Source organism: Protopterus annectens, chromosome 7.part0, assembly GCF_019279795.1.
Source record: "Protopterus annectens isolate FY-2018-M chromosome 7.part0, PAN1.0, whole genome shotgun sequence".
Lineage (NCBI taxonomy): Eukaryota > Metazoa > Chordata > Ceratodontiformes > Protopteridae > Protopterus > Protopterus annectens.
In genome coordinates, this window is record NC_056739.1 from 741161886 (window position 1) to 741186445 (window position 24560).

Sequence of the window (24560 nt, forward strand, 5' to 3'; positions counted from 1 at the left end):
CACATCCAATCTTAATCACAGGCAAATGCAAGCAGGACCTCAGTTGGTGGCTATGCACCAACAATTTAGACGTAGGGAAACCCTTTGTTTCACCCAACCCAGTGGCCACAGTGACCACGGACGCCTCCCGGATAGGGGGGGGGGGGCATTATCTCGGCAGGATGGTCCAAGGCACGTGGCAGGTGCACGAGATAGACTTGCACATAAATGTCCTGGAGATGAGGGCAGTGCTCCTAGCGTTGCAGGTGCTTCAAGATGTCCTCCCCTTAGGGACTATTGCGATACACTCTGACAATGTCAGTAGTGTGGTATCTCAACAAACAAGAAAGAGCCAGATCGTACCCACTATGCAGGGAGGCCATGAGAGTGTGGAATTGGGCGACAGCTTCCCAGCGGGCCTTGGTGGCAATGCACATCCCGGGGAAAACCAGTGTGATCGCAGACAGACTAAGCAGGGCGATCCTCGTGCCCTACGAGCGGTCCCTGAACCGCCAGGTGGTGGACAGCATATTCAGCAAATGGGGTCAACCTTGCTGCAACCTTTTTGCCAGCCCTCTTAATGCGAAATGCAGCGACTACTTCTCGCTGATCCCTCCCACCATAGTCAGGTGTCACGATTTTTCTCCTGATGTAGTCCACATTGTTTCGTCCTCTCATAAGCCGTCCACTAGGAAGATATATTCTAGCAAGTGGAAAAGGTTTTCAATATGGGCCCAGTCAAAAGGTGTTGACCCCGTCATGGCTCCTATTGACTCTGTTTTGGAATTTTTGTCTCATTTATTCTACCAAGGGTCTGCCTCAGCCACCATCAAAGTTCAGCTAGCGGCTATTTCTAATTATCATGCGGCTTATGAACCTAGCTTAATGGCACACAGGCTGTGTAGAGCTTTCATGAAAGGTACTGTTCTCCTTCGTCCCCATGTATCTCAACCCGTTATGCCCTGGGACCTCAGTTTTGTTCTACAGGCCCTCACTCTCCCACCTTTTGAGCCCACGGCTTCCTGCGATTTAAAATTCCTTACATGGAAATCTGCCTTTCTGATGGCTATTACATCGGCCAGAAGAGTATCAGAACTCCAGGCCCTAGCAGTCAAGCCCCCATATTTGATATTCCATAAAGATAGAGTCTCTCTGACCAAACCCGTCCTTTCTTCCCAAGGTGGCTTCCTTATCTAATATTAATCAGTCCATTGAGCTGCTGGTTTTCTTCCCCAACTTCTCTAATAAGGCAGAGTACCAGTTTCACCTGTTGGATGTGCATAGGCAACTATGCTTTTATCTACACAGGACTACAGAATGGCGGAAGTCAGACGAGCTCTTCGTTTTGTTCTCGGAAAATCGCTTGGTGTCTGCGGTCTTTAAAGTCACCGTTGCTAGGTGGATAGCTAGTTGCATCTCCTTTATTTACCAGGCAGGGGGAAAGAGCCTGCCTTTTCCAGTCAGAGCATACTCTAATAGAGCAGTTTCCACTTCCACGGCCTATCAGGCTAGGTTATCCATGGATGATATATGTGCGGCTGCAACTTGGGCTTCTCCTCGTACGTTTGTTTCCCATTACAAATTGGATGTGGTGTCCAGGGGCAGGTCATCTTTTGGCTCCACAGTACGCAGGAGTATTTTCCATCGAGCCACCCAGGATGTAGGTGCTAGGGATGCTGTCCCACAAGTGAAGAATGTAGGCGAGATGGGACTACATAACATCAATTAGTTATGTACTCACCATAATGCTAGATGTATGTAGTCCATCCCGCCTCACATTCTTCATTACCCACCTACCGTCCCCCACACCTGGAGGATTTGGAGGATTCCCTGGTATACCTCATGTCACTAGTCCCTTTGGACAATTTGTTGGACCTTGTTGTCATGAGTATGTGTGTGTGTTTGGGCGATAGATATGATTTTTCTGTTGGCAGCAAACTAGATCTGGTGATGTGGAGCGGTGTATTTTGGGATACCATCTTAGCCCAGCCAATCCGACTTTTGAGCTAGTAGATAGGCCGAGTCGGAGCCGATATTCGGCTCCGAACCCACAAGTGAAGAATGTGAGGCGAGATGGACTACATACATCTAGCGTTATGGTGAGTACGTAACTAATTGATGTTAAGTTGTCAATCTCGCCTTCATTCTTGCTGGATGGGTTCGGAGCCGACCTCGGCTCTGACTCTGCCACTCTAAAAGCTCGAGAGTTGGTTCCACCGGCTCGAGGCTCCCCCTATATCCCACAATGCTAGGCGGTATTACCTCAGATCTCGTTTGCCGCTACAGCTATCGAGGTGTTGTTTTTCTACCGGCTCAGGTCAGTTTATTAAATCAGTCTATCTGAACTAGTTTAAATCCCTTTTCTTAACTAAGTTTCTCATATTTCCTTACTTTAGTGGAATTTATCCCATTCTCTTCCATTATTCCCCCCTTTTTTTTTTTTTCCCTAAAGAACTTATAAGTTCTTTCCTTAGGCCTTCGGGCCCTGCTATCCCTAAGTGGAGTGTTTGTGTTTTGGTAGGGATATTTAATTAAACTAACTATCTAATTTTTATTAGTTTAATTTAGTTTAACTTTCTCATAGTGTAATCGGTGTGGGTGTGTTCTGTGTGTTGGTTACACTTTCAGTTCCTTGATAATGTCCAAGGATTCAAAGGTCTCAGGCTTCAAGAAGTGTGACTCGTGTTGTCAGAAAATGTCTCTGACAGACTGTCACACTTCTTGTGTTTACTGCCTGGGACCTTTACACCTGCAGGACTCTTGTGCTGTATGCCATGGCTTCAGCCCCAGAGTCCTGCAGGAAAGAAAAAATAAACTTATTTTGAGAGGTTTACTTAAGCCTAAGGGTTCCCTTACTTTGGGCAAACCCTCTAAGGCTTCTAGGTCCTCGGCTCCAGCTTCTGAGTCGAGGCCTAAGGCTTCGAATGCATCGGCTCTGGCTGGAGCCGATGAGTCTCAGACTGCAGTTTCTGTGGTTTCCTCGGCTCCGGCTGGAGCCGAGGCATAGGAAATTCCTGTGTCGGCTCCGACCAGACCATCAGAGCCGACATCTAGAAAGAGGTCTAGGTCACCTTCCCTTGGCTCCGTTCATTCGGCTCCAGCGTCTCCCTTGCTGTCCGAACGGAGCCATAGATCTCACTCCTCTAGGTCATCGAGGCTTTCAGACCATGACCTTCAGAAGGTAGTGAGTCGACTTCTTGAGTCCGAGGCACTGGCCCAAATGCTTCAGAGCCCGACTCATCAGTCGATGCCTGACCCTGTTCCTCATTATGTTCCTCCTCCGACTCCTTTGAGCTCGGAGCCGGGGCGTTTCGGAACCGAGACTGTGGTAGCGTCGGAGCCGATACAAATGTCTTCGGCTCCGATTTCTTCCTTGGAAGAATCTCGGCGCCGGACTTCCCTCGTCGGCTCCGAGGGGGTGAGTGGCATCGGACCATTGTCCGACCCCGCTCTCCCTCTCGGTGCTTCGGCGCTGGTGAGTTCGGCTCCATCTGCCTCGGAGCCATCACTGTCTGTGCCGAGGGGGGTCCTCAGCTTTTCGGAGCGGGGACCTCTGGCTCTGCCTGACAGGGGTGCATTCGAGGTCATGCGGAGCGTGTTGGAACCTGGTTCAACTCCACAGTCGGCTCCGTCCGCCCCTCCCTCTTCGGTGCCTCAGGTCATGTCTACTCACTCCCTCATCCCAGACCGCAGAGAGCCAGCTCCTCAGGAATCCCCTGTGGGGATCTCATCCTCTTCTGAGGCCTCTCCTGAATTGGCAGAAGAGCCCCCTAGGAAGAGAAAGTGTAAGAGGAAACACATAGACTCACCTGAGTCTGTCACCTCTGACACAGATTTAGAGGATTCCGAGGGTTCCCCCCGTTCCCCTTCTGAAGATGTCTCCTTTGCAGACATTCTAGAAATCCTCAAACAGAGGGGAAATTGGCCAGCCCTTAACCCTTCGGAGGATGAATCTGTGTATCTTGAGGTGTTTGGCTCTCGCCCTTCCACCTCCTGGGTGTCCCCCCCCTTTGACCCCCTCATGCAGGTGGTAGCAAAAAAGGCATGGACGGCTCCTGATTCAGTGGACCCCACCCCCAGGAGACCCTCCAAATTTATCACGGCACCAGCAGATAAACAATTTCTGACCAAGGGAGTTTCTGTGGATGCTATGGTGGTAGCTGCTGCCACTAAGAAGGAACTAGCTGATCCTTCGGTGCCTGTCCATCCACCTAACAAGGAATCTAGGTCTATGGACAGGTACGGGAAGCGGATGTTCTTGTCACCGACCTTTGCAATGCGTTCGCTGAACTACCTATGCCATTTTACTCGTCTTCAAAGGGACTTGATCAAAGAAGCGAGTGACATGTTGAAGGATCCTACAGCTGCGGGTTTTCAGGACAAGATGAACACTCAGCTGGCTACCCTGAATTCTATAGCTAACTCCTCCATGCGCCTCCTTTCGTATGCGGCTGATGGAACGAGCAGGGCCGCAGGGACAGGTGTGGCCTTACGCCGGTATGCCTGGATGTGACTATGCAACTTTGCGGACCCCTTTAAAACGTCGTTCACTCATTCCCCGTTTGATGGATCATCTCTTTTTGGTCCTCAAGTGAAAGAAACCTTGACTAGGTGCGAGACGGATGGCAAGACTCTTTCTGCCGTCGGAGTCCGTTTTTCTACTCCTCCTAGGCCTTACCCCAAAGGCCAGAAAAGTGGGAAAATGTGGTTCCGCAAACAATCTCAAGGGAATTTGCCTGACGCACAGAGTCGGTTCCCCTCCAGAGGCAGAGGAGGGAACAATAATGGTAGACCTCGCCCCAGAGGCAGAGGGGGTCCGCAGAACCAGGGCAATCGAGAAACCTTTTCCGACAAGCCCTTTCAGCATCCCTGAGGTGTTGCCCGACTGTCCACCTTCGGAGGCAGTCGGGGGAAGATTGTCACTGTACCCAGAAGCCTGGCTATCCCTAACTCAAGACAAGTGGGTACAGTCCATCATTTCCGAAGGCTATTTCATTCCCTTCGTTCGCATTCCAAACCAATCAAAAAAATCCCTTCCAGATGTTCCACCCGCTCAAAGGGATATCGCAGCTTTGGAAATTTCAAAGCTGCTTACAAAAAGAGCAATTCGGCTAGTTCCAGCAGACCACCGGAATCTACTCCAGGTTCTTTTTAGTTCCAAAGAAAACAGGGGACTGGAGACCAATTTTGGATCTCAGTATCTTGAACAAGTCGGTCAAGAAAACAAGATTTCGGATGGTCACGCTACAGTCCATCCTTCCCCTTTTGGGAAAGGAAAACTGGATGTGCTCTTTAGACCTTCAGGATGCGTACTATCACATAAAAATGAACAGACGCTCCAGAAGATTCCTCCGCTTCAGGCTGGGAACCAGTCATTTTCAATTCAGGGCCCTGCCCTTTGGTCTCACCACTGCCCCCCGGGTGTTTACCAAATGCATGGCAGTGGTAGCTTCTCACCTGAGACGTCAAGGATTCCAGGTGTTTCCATATTTGGACGACTGGCTCCTCACAGCTCCCACCAAGCATCTTCTTCTTCTGGCCAGGGACTACACCTTTCGCATTTGTCAAAACTTAGGCATTTCATTAAATTGCGAAAAGTCTGTTTTGTCGCCTTGTCGTACTATTACCTTCATAGGCGCAAATCTACACACAGTCAACATGTCTGCGAGACTAACAGATCAGAGAATAGCAGACATACACAAACTGGTCTCGCTCCTCTTCAGCAGCAACAGAGTCAAAGCCAGGTTAGTTCTGAAAGTTTTGGGGATTATGGCGGCTGCCATTCCTCTGCTTCCATTAGCCAGATTCCACATGAGAATCCTTCAATGGATGCTCTTCACACAATGGTCATACCAGCAACTTCCGATGTCCCACACCGTTATGATTACGCAAACATGCAAGAATCATCTTCTGTGGTGGATGTCTTCCCCTCAGCTCTTGTTGGGAAGACCCTTTGTTCCTTCCCCTCCGGTTGCTACTCTGACAACGGACGCTTCCCTGATCGGGTGGGGGGGGGGGGGCATTATCAGGGCAGAACTGTCCAGGGCACATGGCAACCAGACGAATGCCACTTGCACATAAATGTTCTAGAGATGAGAGCAGTGCTTTTAGCGTTGCAAGCCCTTCAAGACTCTCTTCCCTTGGGAACGATAGCAATCCAGACAGACAATATGTCTGTAGTGTGGTATATCAACAAACAAGGCGGAACCAGGTCCTATCCCCTATGTCGAGAAGCACTCGGACTGTGGCAATGGGCGATTTCTTCTCAGCGGTTTCTGATAGCAACGCACATCCCCGGGAAGTCCAATCAAATCGCGGACAAGTTGAGCAGAGCTATTCTCATGCCTCACGAGTGGTCTCTGAAAGACTCTGTTGTGAGAGAAATTTTTCTCAAGTGGGGTCAGCCTTGCTGTGATCTTTTTGCTACTCCCCAAAACAGCAAGTGCAGAGATTATTTCACCCTATTCCCGTTACCAGGCCAGCCCAGCAGAGACGCTCTAGTCCAAGTTTGGCCCCGGGGACTTCTGTATGCATTTCCTCCCTTCCCACTAATCTCTCAAGTTATACAGAAAGCTATCGCTCAGAAGGCCTCATTGATCCTCATTGCTCCTTACTGGCCTCGACAGGTTTGGTTCCCCTTTCTGCATCAATTTCTGTTGGAGCAACCTTGGCATCTGGACCTAGTTCCAGATCTTTTGATCCATCAGTCGGGTCAGTTACATCGCTCCCTCCCCTCTCTGAACCTCACTGCTTGGTTCCTCCAGTTCCAACCTTAGCCAGGCTTCCTCAAATATCTCACTCTGTTCGAGATATTTTAATAGCTTCCCATAAATCTTCCACTCGAAAGATTTATCTGAGTAAGTGGAAACGTTTCGCCTATTGGGCTCAAGGAAGGGACTTAGATCCTTTCACTGCTCCCATCCATATGGTTCTTGATTTTCTAGCTGAACTCTTTCATGCAGGTTCATCTCCTTCTACTCTCAAAGTTCAATTGGCAGCTATAAATAACTTTCATGTGGGCATTTCAGAGTCTGCCATAATGTCCCACAAGCTTTGCAAAGCCTTTTTGAAGGGAGTTTTTCTACTCAGACCTCCTATAAGAAATCCTCCTCCTCCTTGAGACCTTAATTTAGTTCTCAGTTCTTTGATTCTCCCCCCTTTCGAACCTGCAGCTTCCTGTTCTTTGAAATTGCTATCATGGAAGACTCTCTTTCTGGTAGCTATTACTTCAGCTAGAAGAGTTTCAGAACTTCAGGCACTCAGCTGTCGACCACCATATCTGTTGTTCCACAAAGACAGGGTATCCTTACGAACCAACCCGTCCTTTTTACCTAAGGTAACCTCTGCTTCTAACCTAAATCAAAGCATTGACCTTCCTGTGTTCTTTCCAGAATATTCTAATAGGTCTGAACAAAAATTGCATTGGCTAGATGTTCATCGTCAGTTAAGGTACTATTTGGATAGAACCAAACAATTCAGAAAATCTGACCAGCTGTTTGTCTCTTATGCAGAAGGCAGAAAGGGACTTTGTTTCCAAGGTATCACTATCTAGATGGCTAACATCTCTAATTTCCATTGTCTATGAAATAAGACACCAAAAGCTGCCTAACAAACCTAAAGCCCATTCCACCAGAGCTTTGGCTACTTCTATAGCCTTCCAAGACAGACTGCCTATTGACACCATTTGTGCAGCGGCTACTTGGTCTACTCCTCACACTTTCATTTCTCATTACAAGTTGGATTTAGCTTCTAGACATAGAGCTAACTTTGGTTCCACTGTTCTCAAGAGTCTGTTCCGATAGGCCACCCGGGACAAGTTGCTAGGGACGCGGTTCCATCCAGCAAGAATGAAGGCGAGATTGACAACTTAACATATAGAAGTTATGTTCTTACCATAACGTTCCATGTTAGTTGTCTTCTTCTCTCTTCTTTCTTGGCCCCACCCTCCTTCCCCCTAGCCTGGACAGACCTAGAGGAGTTTGATTTTGACCTCTCTTTCTACCACCTCTATTGTACATAGGTATATGTTTTTGTACATATATTCCTTCTTCAGGTTTTCAGGTCACCTTCTTCCATTCCCTTTGTAGAGGTGGATTCTTTCTCTTTCCAGTGGTTCTGGAGTTATTTTTGGCTGGGCACAGCTTACAAACGAGATCTGAGGTAATACCGCCTAGCATTGTGGGATATAGGGGGAGCCTCGAGCCGGTGGAACCAACTCTCGAGCTTTTAGAGTGGCCGAGTCGGAGCCGAGGTCGGCTCCGAACCCATCCAGCAAGAAAGAAGGCGAGAAGAAGACAACTAACATGGAACGTTATGGTAAGAACATAACTTCTATTTAGCCTGCATCTACCAATCCCTATGGGTGCTGGTTAACTGAGATTTTACTGTAGTCTGTCTTGGGCTCTTGCTTGCTCTCTCTCTCTCTCTCTCTCATAAGTTCTAAATCAGATCTAAGGGAAGTTGGACTTGGTGCATTGTGGGTAAAAAGAAGCTCGAGAGTTTGTTGATCCCCATGAGCTAGTGTGCCTGATCCGAACCCATACATTGAGGAAGAATGTACATAACCTTTTTTTTTTTTTTACAAGGAGCAGATCAAAATATGAGGCAAATATCTGGACCTTCTGTGAAAACCTGGACAGTTGAAGAGGTAGGTGTATGGCTTCAGGACTGAGCTGTGTAGGTGTGCTAAGCCAAGACTGCTTAGACCCCTAAATTATGTTAGCGTGATTAGCAAGACTACACCATTCCCAGTCAGGCTGTGTACTGTAAGTGCATCAATTAACAGGAAGATCAAGTGCTGTCTTAGTCATGGAAACCGACGTGTCATTCTGTTATGCTTTGTTGGCACATGGAAGAGTAGAGAATTGTTTGATGGTAGGACATGGAAAGTGAGCATGTAGCTTTAACATTAAAGCAAAACATTTATATTGGGTGAAAGTTTCCACATCTGTAATCTGTGTACTTCATGAGGAACTGCTGCAGTATTTATTTTTTTAACAAAACTGAAACCTTGTTTGCACTGTAGGGATGTGGGCAGCGAGAGAGATTTAACAGATTTCCTGTCGGACAGTGGTAGTGATTTTGAAGACACATTGACTAAAGGCAAGAAGCGGACAGCTTGTAAAACCCCAAGGAGTACCCCTGTAAGTATGTTGTTTTTTTGTTTCAGGTAGCGAACCTTGCTCTCTACTGCTGCACATTCAGGGATAATTAAATTACCAGTGCAGTGTCGTAGCCTCTTTTCTTTTTTGAGATTTTCAATTGTGATTTTAATGAGGATGTTTAAAAAAAATGGCATAGGTACAAATACATTACTAGAAAAAAAGACAAATCGTAGTGATTTATTTCTTTTTCATTCAGGATAAATGTATGTTTTCATCTGAAGTAGTTAACTTAATTTGATCAACAACCTGTGAGTATCTGATCCGATTCAGATCCGAGCCGGCAGCTTTCCTAGTCAAAGATCCGAGCTCCAAGCTCCTCCCCCTACCTATAATACCCTGTTACCTCCCTCTAGTCCTCAGATCTCATTTGCCGCGGCTTCTGTAAGCATCTTAGAACGAGCTCCTAGCATGGGTTTTGTGAGTTTGAAGTTATTTAAACTTTTTCTGTCACAAAATTTTCTAAACTTTGTGTGTGCGCTCTTTTTCTCCCTTAACACTTTTGGGTAGTTTAAAGTTACTTAGTGTAGTTAAAATTTAATTTCCCCTCCCCCCTCTGTGTGTGAAGGTGTGTGCGTGTGGGCCTGTTCTTCTCTTTTTCTTACTAAAATGTCTGAAGGCCCAAAAGCTATTTTTTCTAACTGCTCCGAGTGTGGCCATAAGCTGTCCCCAGCGGATGGCCACACTCAGTGCGTTATTTGCCTGGACGTGGACCATCTTTCGTCGGGCTGCACTATTTGTGCAGCCTTCAAACCCTGGGCTTTGAAGGATAGGAAGACAAAGCTAATCCTGGCGGGCCTTTTGCCCCCTGATTCGGCTTCATCCTTCTCCCCCTCTGTGGTGCCAGCAGCGGCTGCTCCACTGGCCAGGACTCAAACTCCCTCTTTGGCCCAGGAGAAAAGGGACGGCAGGAAGAAAGACAGGAAGGACAAGGAGCGAGAGAGAGATGGGCATCGTAGCCACAAGAGGCGTGCCAAGTCAGCTCCATCTGCCCCGCCGTTTAAGCAGCTTTCCTCTCCCCTTAAAGTCTCCGGGTCTTCCCCCTCCCGGCTTCGTTCTCCACGTTTTTCCCTGGAGCCGGAGGAGGAGACCCGGTCACCTTAGAGGCCATCTAGGCGGCCTTCCCGGCCGTCCTCGGCAGCCTCATCCAGGTCAACTAAGAGTCTATCTGACGCAGACATGGACCGGATGATGCATCGATTTCTTCAGGCCCAGCTGCAGATGGGGAGTGCTCTTGCCCCCCCCCAGAGGGGGGAGCTTGACCCTTTTTTTCACCCCCATTGCTCCTTCTCCGACCCGCTACCTGGGTTCGGAGCTGTCAGATCCGACTAGCTTTTGGAGCCGGGGTAATGTCGGCGCCGGCAGTGTTACCTACTTCGGCGCCCACTGCACCCTCGAGTCTGTCGGATCCTTTTTTGGATCTGAGCTCTCGGGGCCGTGAGTTGAACGTCTGATCCGGAGGGGTCAGTGTGCCGTTGGCTCCATTGAGGTCTGAGTGCACTACTCTTTCGGATCCGATAGGGTCATCTCCGGCTCCGATCCGCACGTTGGATCCGAGGGGGCTGCTTTCGGATCCTAGGGAGAGCAGCTCACCCTCTGCATTCAACGTCATGGAGAGGGTCCTTTCGAGGGATTCGAGGCCCCAGGTTCTTGCTACGGATCCACCCGCCATTCCCTCTCACACGGGCCTGTCTTCCATCATTCGGCCCCAGGGACAGCCTGCGCCTACGTCCCAGATGGTTCCTGTAGAGGAACAGGACATTGTTGGTGAGCCCTCTTTGGACAGCCCCCGCGAGAAGGTCCCTCACAAACAAAAGTGCAAGAGGAGGCACTTGGACTCACCCAAGTCCCTCACAGAAGACACAAACTTAGAGGAATGGGAAGGTTCCCTAAGGTCACCCCCTGAGGACGTCTCCTTTGGAGACATTATGGAAATGTTGCCTATTAGAGGGGGGTGGCCAGCCCAAAAGCCTTCCTCGGATGAGTCTGTGTTTCTGGAGGCGTTTGATGCAGGCCCATCTACCTCTTGGGTGTCCCCTCCCGCCGATCCCCTGGTGGACCTCATAACTACCAGGGCATGGAAGAAGCTGAACACTGTGGAGCCAATACCCAAGAGACCGGACAGGATCCTCAGCCCTCCCATTGACAGGACAGTTTTGAGCAAGGGTGCCCCGGTGGATGCAATGGTGGTGGCGGCTGCCACTAAAAAGGAATTGGCACAGGAGAGTTCCTTGGTACGTCCTCCAGACAAGGAGTCTCTGATGATGGACCGCCTCTGAAAGCGGATGTTGGCTTCAGCGACCTTCTCTGTAAGGTCACTGAACTATATGGCACATGTAATTCGGCTCCAGCGGGACCTAATCAAAGAGTACGCTGGATCACCCCCAGAGTCCATGTCGGCCAAGGACAAACTAACCTTCTCTGCTCGAATGGGCACTCTTAAGTCTGTTACAAACACCTCTATGTGGCTTCTCTCCCATGCCACGGAGGGAGCGGCTAGAGCTAGCGGAACAGGCATTGTCTTACGTTGACAGGCCTGGCTTCATCTCTGCGATTTTGCGGAACCCTTCAAGGTGTCCTTTGCGAATGCCCCTTTTGACGGTTCTACGCTTTTTGGCAAAACCATCGGCGATACGCTTCTCCAAAGCGAGAAAGACTGGAAGACGTCTGCTGTCGGGATCTGCTTCTTAGCTCCTCAGATCTCCAGGAACCAGAGAGGACAAAAGATGATGTGGTTCCGAAAAGCTCAACAATCCTGTTTCGCTCAGGATCCCTCATCCTTCAGAGGCAGAGGAGGACAGGGTGGACGCCGGCCCAGAGGCAGTGGGGGGCAAAGAACTTCGGGTCGAGGGAACCCTTTTCCGATCGACCCGCGTAGCAACCCTGAGGGGTTACCCGACTGCTTCGCTCTGGAGGCAGTCGGGGGGGGGGGCGCTTCTCGGAGCACCTAGCACATTGGGAGTCCATTACGACAGATCGCTGGGTGCTCTGAATCATATCCAGAGGCTATTCAATCCCGTTCCTAACTTCTCCCGGTCGGGGCGCCTCCTTGATGTCCCACCCAATCAGAGGGAGGCAGCAGCCCTCGAAATAAAGGAGCTGCTAAGAAAAAGAGCCATCCAGCACATCCCCCTCGGGCAATCCGGACCAGGCTTTTACTCTAGGTTCTTTTTGTTGCCAAAAAAGACGGGGGACTTGCGGCCCATTCTCGACCTGTCCACACTGAATCTGTCAGTCGCCAAAAGTTCCGGATGGTCACCATTCAATCCATTCTCCAGCTTTTACAGGAGAACACTGGATGTGCTGTATAGACCTCAAGGATGCGTACTACCACATTCTAATGGACAGCTGATCCAGGAGGTTCCTCCGCTTTCGGCTGGGAGCCAGCCATTATCAGTTCAGGGTCCTACCCTTCGGTCTCACCACAGCCCCCAGGGTGTTCACCAAGGTCATGGCAGTTGTAGTGGCCCACCTGAGGCTTCAGGGAATACAGCTCTTTCCTTACCTGGACGACTGGCTCCTAACCACCCCCACCAGGCATCTACTATGTTCAGCCAGGGACAACTACTTACATCTAGCCCACCATCTAGGGATCACGATCAGCCACAAGAAATCCTCCCTTCAGCCTACTCAGATCTTGGATTTCATAGGGGCCAAGATAGACACAATACAGTCCAAAGTCTTTCTGACGGCGGACAGACTCCGCAAACTAAACCTCCACGTTTTGTCTCTTCTACAATCATCGGGCCCTCCAGAATTAGTCCTGAGGGCTCTGGGGTCCATGGCAGCGGCCATCAACCTGTCTCCGACCGCACGTCTGAATATGAGAGTTCTTCATTGGACCTTACAGCTCCAGTGGTCCATCCTACGTCATCCCCTGTCTGCATCTATTCCCCTCAGCAGGGTTTGCAGGGAATCTTTACTTTGGTGGCTCCATTCCAGGGACCTCCGGGAAGGGCGCCCCTTCTCCATGTCCCCACCCCAAGTCACAGTGACCACGGACGCGTCTCTACTCGGGTGGGAAGGGGCATTGCATGGGCAGATCCGTCCAAGGCACGTGGACTCGGAGACCTTTTTGCATAGCAGTGTCCTGGAGATGAGGGCGTTGCTTCTAGCGTTGCAGACTCTCTATTCCCTTCTTCCTCCAGGGACCATTGCAATTCAAACAGACATGTCAGTAGTCTGGTACATCAGCAAGTAGGGGGGAACCAGATCTTACCCACTTTGCCGAGAGGCCATGAGAGTATGGGAATGGGCGATATCCACCAACCGCTTTCTTATAGCAACGCACATACTAGGTCAGTCAAACATTCTAGCGGACAGTCTGAGTCTAACTATCCTCGCACCTTACGAGTGGTCTCTGAACCCCTTAGTAGCGAAACAGATCTTCCTCAGATGGGGTCAACCGTGCTGCGATCTGTTCGCGTCACCTTTGAATGCAAAGTGCAGTGAGTTCTTCTCTCTAATTCCCCCACCAGGGGAAGCCCTCAGACGTTCTGGTTCATGCTTGGCCATCTGGTGGTCTTTATGCTTATCCTCCTCTTCCGTTGATGACAAAATTCTTGCAGAAAGCTCGTCGGTTGGGGAGCAGAGTTATCCTCATAGCCCCGTTCTGGCCTTGTCAAGCCTGGTTCCCATGCCTACGGTCTCACCTAGTGCATCCTCCCTGGATCTTGGATCCCACTCCGGATCTGATTTCTCATCCCTTGGGATTGAAACCCCCCGACCTGGACAACCTCAAGCTCTCAGCTTGGTTGATCCAGTTCCATTAATGGCTAGGACTCCTGGTATCTCATCCTCAGTTAAGGCCATCCTGGTGGCCGCTCATAAGCCTTCTACCAGGAAAATCTACAAGAGTAAATGGAAGCGTTTCTCTATTTGGGCGGAGCATAGGAATTTGGATCCTTTTACGGCTCCTATTCCAGCAGTCCTCTACTTTCTATCCCATATTTTTCATCAAGGGGCTAGTTCTTCTACTGTTAAAGTTCAGTTGGCAGCTATTTCCCACTTCCATGTTGGAAACAATTTTGGCCCCGTAGCTTCCTCTAAGATTTGCAAGACCTTCCTGAAAGGAACTTTCCTGTTAAGACCCCCTGTTAAAGATGCAGTTCTTCCATGGGATTTAACCTTAGTTCTCCAGGCTCTGACTGCCCCCCCCCCCCCCCCCCTTGAACCTGCAGCTTCGGTCGATTTAAAGTATGTATCTTGGAAAACTTGCCTTCCTGATTGCTGTTACCTCAGCTAGAAGGATATCGTAGCTTCAGGCTCTTTGCAGTAAACCTCCATACATCATCTTTCATAAAGACAAGGTTTCCCTTAGGACTAATCCCTCCTTTCTGCCTAAAGTGGCTTCCGAAGCCAACATCAACCAATCCATCAATCTGCCTGTCTTCTTTCCTAATTATCAGAACAATGAGAGTATAGACTTCATTGTCTGGATGTACATAGACAATTGCGATTTTACTTACACAGAACAGCTGATTTTCGAAAATCGGATCAGCTCTTTGTTTCATTTGCTAAGTCCTGTCTGGGTAAACCAGTGACAAAAGTAACCTTAGCCAGATGGATTTCCCAATGCATCCTTCTCGCATAGAGAAGTTCTGGTCGACCTGAGTCTCTGCGGGTTCGAGCTCACTCTACCCATTCTGTGGCTACTTCTGCTGCCTTCTGGTCGAGGGTCTCTTTGGATGACGTTTGTTCTGCAGCTACTTGGGCTTCCTCTCATACTTTTATTACACATTATAAATTGGATCTAATATCTAGAGGACGCGCATCTTTTGGCTCTGCAGTGCTCCGGAATATCCTTCCATGAGGACCTCCCAATTTGTTGGTAGCTGGGGACTCTGTCCCACAGGTTGCTGATCAAATGAAGTTAACTACTTCAGATAAAGAAGTTATGTACTCACCATAACGTTCCAGCTGAGTAGGTAACTTCATTTGTCAGCAACCAACCCTCCCTCCGTCCCCCTGACCTGTAGTTCCTCCTTATAGGATTATTGCATTTCCCAGATGACATCAGGTTAGGATGTTCAGGTGGTTTGTCCTTTTGTTATTGTAGTATTCTGTGATACTATGGCAAACTCTGTCTGAGGACTAGAGGGAGGTAGCGGGGTATTATGATTAGGGGGGAGGAGCTTGGAGCTCGGATCTTTGGCTAGGAAAGCTGCCGGCTCGGATCCGAATCAGATCCGATACCCACAGGTTGCTGACAAATGAAGTTACCTACTCAGATGGAACGTTATGGTGAGTACATAACTTCTTTTTTTAACAATATCATTCACACTAAAGTAACCTCAATTGCTCCATTTCTACCGTTGCTTAAATCTCACTCCTGAATGTTGTATTGTTGCCACAAATTACTTTTATTTCTATGTAGTTTGCTGCTTCTCTTTTTTTCATCTCCAGTTCTTTTATTTCCTTAAAAATATTTAGTACTTTCGTTACAGTTGGTTTAGATTTGATTTCCATTTTCTAGTGTTTGCTTTTTTGGCAGTTGACAGAGTTAACTTTGTAATGCCTTAGTGTTTTGGCAATTCAGATCCTATGTCCTAGCTCAAAGGAATTATTTTCTTAGTTATAGCCATTTGTTCTTCCCAACATTTTTGACAAAGTATTCTGTAGTGAGCTTTGAAAAACAGGTTCCTGATTTACCTGCCTCTCCCATCACATTTCCATCATTTGTTGTCTGCCCGAGAAAAAGATTCTCTGAAGTCTGCTTGGGTTATAAAAATACATTTGCAAATTTTGGAAACCAAGGTCTGTGGCAGGCAGGCATGTATGTATCTGATTTGCTGATTGATGGTTATGAAACATTTGATAATTTCATTTCTTGGAATGTTAATAGATTGATCTCCCTAGCGAAAAGAGCCAAGATTATGTCCTCTGTGGGAAGGTTGAACCCTAGAAGGGATGCAACAACAATCTCGTCCAGATGTGAAAGGATATGGCATGTTTAAAGTTTGGATATTTGTCTGTCATCCTATCCATTGGGTAAGAGGTAGAGAGTATGCATACTGATCAGGAGGGGTGCATCTGTGTTGATAGGAGACTTCAAGGATGACTTGCAAAGTCATCTGGGTCAGCTAAAAGGGATTTAAGAATAAGCACTTGAAGTGATTCTTCAGTCCATTGCTTCATACCCGCTAGCAATTTGTACGAGTGAGCAGGAGAACCTTTGTGTTTGTAAGGACTCTTATTTTTTTTCATGCCCTGGATCTCCCCTCAACTGATAAAAAAAACAGAAGATGGGCTTCCTGACTATATTACATGTATGGAGTAGATTAGAATTTCTAAGCTGTTGGAGAGTGAAATCACCAAGGGCAGACGTGTTAGATCTGAAGTCACTTCTGGACTTGGGCCTAGCATTTCAGGGAGACTTTGCATCGCAAATATTTTAAAAGGAGGCTGTCCTCCATTGAGCCGGGGGGAGGCCACTATCTCCATGATAAAGTTTGGAAAAGACCTATTAAACCCTGCATTCCAATTTCAGTTTTAAATGCAGACTTTAGAAACTTTTTTTAGGTTAATATTAGCAGAGAGTCTCTGTATGGCTGCCCTGCTTACTCAGAATGATGAAACTGGGATTTTGAAGGGGCATCAGACTTGACAAAATGTTTAGAACCCTGATGTTAGTAGATGACACAGTCTGGGGCTCTTCTCACCTACTAATTCCAACTTTTGTTGGAGATAAACCTTTGGTAGGTTTGAATGGCCATATTTTTTATATACCTTGAAATATTGTAGGTTCCTGGAGGCATCTGTGGATATGCTTAAAAAACCTGTAGTTGCGCCATAGCGATAATGAAAATAGGAGGCATACTTTCTGGCCATTTAAGATCATCAGAGGAGCCAGGCAGGGTTGTCGCATTTCCTGTTAGCTGTCTACTTGGAACCAATAGGAAGCAAGGCCAGCCTGTTTGGGGAACTGAGATGAGGATATGGAGTTGGTCCATGCACTGCCCTTCACTCTGCTGCTGATCTAGTCTGTATTAGGAATCTTGTGAATGCTATAAAAACATTAGGATTTCTGTCAGGGTATCAACTAAATGATTCTAAGACAAAAGCTTTATGGATAAATGGGAAGCTCTGCAGCCCTTGTTGGCACAGTAACTGGTGCCAGAAATAGATTCTGTATTTGGGAATCTTTGTAGCCCTGAATATTGTAGGTACAGTCATAATCATCTTTCGGATGTTCCCGTTAGGGGTCTTCACAGCGGATCATCTGTTTCCATTTCTTCCTGTCCACTGCATCTTGCTCTGTCAGACCAACCACCTGCATCTCCTCTCTCACCACATCCATAAACCTTATCTTAGGCCTTCCTCTTTTCCTTTTACCTGGTAGCTTCATCCTTACCATCTTTTTCCCAATATACTAAGCATCCCTCCTCAGCACATGTCCAAACCAACGTAATCTTGCCTCTCTGGCTTTGTCTCCAAACCTTCCAACCTGGGCTGACCCTCTAATATACTTATTCCTAATCCTGTCCACCCTCGTCACACCCAGTGCAAATCTTAACATCTTTAACTCTGCCACATCCAGCTCTAACTCCTGCCTTTTTGTCAATGCCACTGTCTCCAACCCATATAACATAGCTGGTCTCACTACCCTCTTGTAGACCTTCCCTTTCACTCTTACTGGTACTTGTCTGCCACAAATCACTCCTGACACTCTCTTCTCCACCCACTCCATCCTGCCTATACTCTCTTTTTCATCTGTCTTCCACACTCACCATTACTCTGACCTGTTGATTCCAAATATTTAAACTCATCCACCTTCGCTACCTCTACTCCCTGCATCCTCACCATTCCTCTATCCTCTGTCTCATTCACACACACAGTATTCTATCTTAGTCCTGCTGACCTTCATTCCTCTTCTCTCTAGAGCATATCTCCATCTCTGCAGGGTCTCCTGCACCTGTTCCTTACTCTCACTACAGGTCACAGTGTCATCTGCAAACATTACAGTCCACGAGGACTCCTGTCTGATCTCATCTGTCAACCTGTCCATCACCATTGCAAATAAGAAAGGGCCCAGAGCTGATCCTTGATGTAATCCCACCTCCACCTTAAATGCATCTGTCACTCCCACCGTAGACCTCACCCCTGTCACACTACCCTCGTACATATCCTGTACCACTCTTACATACTTCTCTGACACTCCCGACTTCCTCATACAATACCACAACTCCTCTCTAGACACCCTGCCATATGCTTTCTGTAAGTCTACAAAAACACAATGCAACTTCTCCTGACCTTCTCTGTACTTCTCCATCAACAATCTCAGAGCAAACATCGCATCTGTAGTGCTCTTTCCCGGCATGAAACCATACTGCTGATCACTAATCATCACGTCCCTTCTTAACCTAGCTTCCACAACTTTCCCATAACTTCATGCTGTGACTGATCAATTTAATCCCTCTGTAGTTACTACATCTCAGCACATCACCCTTATTCTTAAAAAATCGGTACCAAAACACTTTCTCCATTCCTCAGGCATCCTCTCACTTTCCACGATTTCATTAAACAATCTGGTTAAAAACTCCACTGCCATTTCACCTAAACACCTCCGTGCTTCCACATGTATGTCATCTGGACCAACAGCCTTTCCATTTTTCATCCTCTTCATAGCTAACCTTACTTTTTCCTTGCTAATCCATTGCACTTCATGATTCACAATCCCCACATCATCCAACCTTCTCTCCCTCTCATTCTCTTCATTCATCAACCCCTTAAAGTACTCTTCATTTAACCAGCTAGTCATTACTTGTAAGGCCATTCTCTCTAACTGGAGTGATCTTTTCTTTGATTTTAAACAGCATATAAAGGCGATGCAACCTTTTTATTACTCCCCATTTGCTGTATGTGTTCCAAGTAATTTTGACTCCTGCTCTAGATGGTGTTTTTAAAGCAACTAAAACAGATCTTGGATTTTATTTGTGCACATATACAGCACAGTCTCATGGAAAATGATTATACTCTGTAAGCAGGATTTGGAGTGCCCAACTCGGACCTATACAATTTATTAACCCTTAAATCTAATAAGGTGGGGATATGTAGCATGGAGGAAAAACATAATTTTCATTTAAAATGTAGAGCGCTTCTACTTGAGGATTCTCTTATCTCCAAGGCCATTTAGAGCAGGAGCAACCACTGGTCACATATATAATTAAATCCATTTCCCAATTACTTATATTCTTAACACCTTTATTAAATTACAGCTTAAGGAGTAGGCCAACATAAATTAACAGAAATAAAAACAAACCATATTAACATTTTTTTTTCCATTTTCATGAATTATATATCACATCTTTCTTTGTAGTTATCAGTTTAATATTACGTAAATTACTGAATTATTGCTTTCCCTTAAACATCACTCCTTCTCCTGAACATTATTCTCCATATATTACTCCCAAAATTATTTCCATTTATTTCTATGTAATTTGCACCTTCCCTTTACTAGAGATCCATCTTCCACTTTTATAATCTTCAGTATTTCAAATACACTTGGTTTAAACTTTGATTTCCCTTTTAGTGATTGCTTTTTTGGCATCCAGAAGCCGTTGCTGTGCCTAGGCAATTAAGATCCAGTGTCCCAGCTCAAAATCATTATAACTTTAGTTGCAGCCATTTGCTCACCCAATATTTATGACAGAATGCTGTATAGGGAATTTTTAAAATCTGCCAACTCATTACATTCCCTGACACATGTTCCCAGTCGCCTCTTTTTTTTTTTTTTTCCCTAGTACAGCTCCAGGGCTTGCTATGTACTTGAGGAAAAATTCTTTGAAGTCTGCTTGGGGTAGAAAAATTCTTAAGCAATCATTACCAAGCAAAGGTCTTAAACATTTTGTTGTGTACTTGGGAGTTATACCTATGTCTGCCTATTGTTCACTCATAAATTGCTTTTCCAGTCTCTCTTCCCAATCTTTTCTAACCTTCTCTGATTCTTAGTTATGCAATATTTTCTGCCCTACTAACTAGCCATTTTTTAACAGCAGCTTTTCTACTAGGTTTGACTAAAAAACCCACCAGATCAGGTCTTTCCCTATCCCTTTCTGTTTGTCTATTCTTTATCAGTCCCTGGTAGGGAAGGCAGTCTCTAACCTGCAGTCCAAACATAGTCTTAGTCTCATCTCTCTATTGTCTTACCCCCTCTAGTTATTTGCTCCCAATACCTTTTTTTTTTTGTCAGGTTTCTCCAGTAAATTCCAGTCCCCTCTTGTTTGTTTTCTGTAACCCTGCTTGCAGTCATCCCTGTTGGCAAAATCTCCATTCTCGTTTTGGCTTGGTTCTTGGAATACTTCCTGCTATTTTATGATTGTAATATATTTTGCATGGTTTTTATTCTTTTTAAGAATTTGCTTCAGGAAATGTACAGAGTTTGGCTGTAAGCTTCCCCCTTCTGATGGCAGCACTGTGTGTTGTGTGTCTGGGTGTAGAGCACCTAGATTCCTCCTGCTCGATCTGCATGGGTTTCAGTCCCTGTTCCTTTGACAGGAGGAATGAGTTGATTCTGAAGGGCCTCCTCCCTTTGGAGGCTTCTACTACTTCTGCTTCCTCAGCTTCTGTGACTTAGCATCCCACCAAGAAGTCCAGGGATGGGGAAAAGGCATTTTCTAAACAGGGGAGGCCCAGGAACTGGTCCCCGGACTGCTTTTCTATGGTCGAGCCCCTGGCCAAGTCCCGGCTGGATTCGACCTGGGGCTCTCCTTGACTCCGGTTTCCCCACTTTTCACTGGAGTGGGAGATTTCATGGGCTCTGGTCCCCCCTTTCTGCCTCCCATCAGTGTCACTCCAGGCCTGGGTTGGTGGCTTCTTCTACCTGTTTTTCTCGCAGCCTTTCTGAAGCTGAGATGGACAGGATGATGCAGAGGATTGTTCGGACCCAGATTCAGATGAGTCTTGCCTGCTCCTCCCCCCAGGGGCTGGGAGCAGGCAATTCATTTTCCTTCCCATTGTTCCTTCTCCGCACCGACCTGTGGTTTCAGAGTAATCAGGTCTGAGGTTTCCCGGTGTCAAGGGGTTGATGCCAGTGGTTCTAGGTACCTCGACACTGACCATTGCACTGAGTAGTTTGGCTCTGACGTTTTTGGAGTTGACAGACTCTCTGAGCCATAGACTTGGTGGTGGGATCCAGTCATGCTCACCCCTGCTTTGGGCATTTGTTTATCCCTCTGCTTTCGGTGTGGTGGATAAGGGTCCTCTTGGCTCCTTCGAGACCCTTGACATGGACATCCTCTGAGTCCGTCTTGGCTCCCTCTCTTTCTGGGTCAGAGTCTGTCATCTTGCCTCCCTCAGGGACGGCCTGTTGCCACTACGCCCCAGGAGGTTCCCCACCAGGAGCTACCCAAGGTTTCAGAGTCCTCCCCAGAAATCCTCTCTGAGGAGCTCCCTCGGAAAAACGCATGCAAGAGGAGGCACTTGGACTCCCTACCAGAGTCCCTCATGGAAGATACTGATTTGGAGGAAGGGAAGGGTTCCCCCACCAATCACCACCAGAAGATGTCCCCTTTGGGAGACCTCATGGAAATCTTAGCCAGCGAGGAGGGTGGTCTACCCAAAATCGCAGTTCGGATGAATCTGTGTTCCTGGAGGTGTTTGCGCAGTTCCCCGCTACCTCCTTGGGTGTCCCCTCCCATGGATCCTCTCGTGGATTTGATTTCATCCATGGTATGGAAGGAACCAAATACGATTGAGCCTATTCCCAAGCTCCCGGTCAAGATACTCAGCACTCCATTGGTTAGGCAACATTGGTCAAAAGGATCCCCAGTCGATGCCATGGTTGTCGAGGTGGCCACAAAGAAAAATCTCGCTCAGCAGAGCCCTGCTGCCCATCTTCCAGATAGTTTCGGGAAACGGGCTTACACTTCAGCTACGTTTGCCTTATGTGCACTGAACTACATGGCACACATCATCAGACTGCAGTGGGACCTGGTCAAAGAGGTTGCGGAGTCTGGCCCAGAGTCCATATCAGCAGAAGACAAAAAGGTATTCTCTTGTATGGCCACTCGTACTTCAGTACCTAAAACTTCCATGAGGCTCCTATCACACGCTATGGAAGGTGCCTTTAGGGTTACTGGAACAGGCGTACCCATCGGACGTCATGCCTGGCTCAGGCTTTGTGCTTTCTTGGTGCCCTTCAAGGTTTTGTTTAAGACTGTCCCCTATGACGGTTCCACTCTTTTTGGTAAGACTATCTGAGACACCTTAATCCAGAGCAAGGAGGACGGGAAGACCTTGTCTGCTTTCTGTTCTGGATTCACTTCTCAACCATGCAAAGATCCTTCTCTAGGAATCAGCGTGAGGTGAAAAAGATGTAGTTCCATAAATCTCAAGGCTCTTCCCATGACACTCAGGACTCGCCTTCCCCCAGAGGCAGAGGGAGATGCAACAGACGCCGCACTCGTTGCAGAGGAGGCCCAAGCACCTCAGGATCCTTTCCCAGACAGACGCTCACTCACTTATGCTCATCTCTAGATGCAGTCGGGGGATGTCTTTATCTGCACCCAGCAGCCAAAGAGTCCATCACCGACGATTGTTGGGTTTTGCTGATAATATCCAGAGGATACTCTATCTCCTTTCCGTATGTAAACACACGAGGCAACACCACAACTATCGAAGCTGACTGTTTATTAACAAACAAAAAAATAATAAAAACAAGTGAGCACTTTCATGTTCAACAGAATGCTTCTTCAGACTTAATAAATATAAAAATATTAATATATTATCCAGAGTAAATGGATTCTGAGGTTACAAGCAGCTAAAGCCCATGGATTGAATGATAAGGTTTCCTTGAAACCTTTCTTGGCTTAACGACCCTTTATTCATTAAACAGTTTAGACGTTGAAGCAAAATAAGATTATTCTTTGTACATAAAGTAGTTTTGTTTATTATATATTAATATTTTTATACATAATTTTTTAGATAGAGAAGGCATCCAGTTTTTATTGTATTTTTATACATTTATTTATATATGAATTTAGTTCAGTTTCTAATTGATATTTAGTGTTTTTATATAGTAATATATCTTTGTATAGTTTCTACTGCTATTTATGCAGCTTTTTAGTGACTTATGTCAAATAGTCATGCCTCCTTTCAGTCTTTGATGGCCTTAGAGGCTTCCCATGATTTACATGATGTTTTATATACGTAAAGCTTATTTAAGTATTTGGACTAGGGACTCACCATACTTAGATAAGTTAGGTGTTAAGTTTTAATTATATATATTTTTTAATTGAATGTAGCCTTTGATTGGCTATTTGTAAGTCACTTCATTGTATTTAACTCAGAAGCGGTTTATATATTAAGTCTGAAGAAGCGGTCTGTTGAACATGAAAGCACTCACTTTTTTTTTTTATTATTTTGTTTAACGGTCAGCTTCGATAGTCATGGTGTTGCCTCTTGTGTTTACATACGGATATTGATCGTTTTTCTTTAGAGGCACTTTACCCTCGATTTGTTTTATTTTGGATTTGGATTTTTACTCTTTCCCCTTTCTTCAATCCTCAGTTTCTCCCAAACATCATCTGGATGTCCCACCCATGCAGGTGGAGCAGGCAGCCATAGACATTTCCAGGCTACTCAAAAAGTGGGTCATCCAGCCCATCCCCCCAGACCAATCCTGATCAAGCATCTATTCCAGGTTCTTTTTAGTGCCAAAGAAAACAAGGGACTTGAGGCCCATCCTGGATCTTTCGACCCTGAACCTGTCTGATGCCAAGACGAAATTCCAGATGGTCCCCCTTCAGTTCATTCTGCCCTTCCTGCAGATAAATGACTATGTGCTTGGTGGATCTCCAGGATGCATACTATCACATCAAGATGAACAGGCACTTTTGGAGGTTCCTCTACTTACGGCTGGGAGCCAGTCATTTCAGTTCAGTGCACTACCCTTTGGGCTCACCACTGCCCCCAGGGTGTTCACCAAAGTGATGGCAGTAGTGGTGGGTCACCTGTGGCTGCAGGGGTTTCAGGTCTTCCCCTACCTGGATGATTGTCTCCTTTCTGCTCCTCCAGGCATCTACTGTGTCAAGTCGGGGATCTTCTCAAGACCCCTCACTATCTGGGTATAATCATTAATCTCAATTGGCACCAGTGCAGGTTCTAGACTTCATTGGGGCTTGTATAGATACTATCCAAGGCAAGGTGTTTCTACCTCCAGACAGACTGGTATCTCTTCGTCATGTCTTACATCTTTCAAGCCATGGACACCTCCCTGCTCTGGTAAGGGAGGGCATTGCATGGGAAGTACGGTCCAAAGCACATGGTCTTCCCTGGAGCTCCATCTGCATATCAGTGTCCTGGAGATGAGGGCAGTGCTTTTGGCATTGCAAGCTCTACATACTGCTCTTCCTTAAGGGACTATTGCCATTCAGACCGACAATATGTCAGTAGTCTGGTACATCAACAAACAAAGGGGGA

At 46.8% G+C, this 24560-nt stretch overlaps 1 protein-coding gene across 1 annotated transcript in view; it reads left to right on the forward strand.

Annotated features, from left to right (window-relative positions):
* The window catches only part of STAG3 (stromal antigen 3), a 4836058-nt gene that overhangs the window by 686499 nt on the left and 4124999 nt on the right, over positions 1-24560 (forward strand). Inside the window, exon 3 of the mRNA XM_044077272.1 lies at positions 9005-9122. Within this exon, the coding sequence (XP_043933207.1) occupies positions 9005-9122 (118 nt within the window). The remainder of the gene's footprint in view (positions 1-9004; positions 9123-24560) is intronic.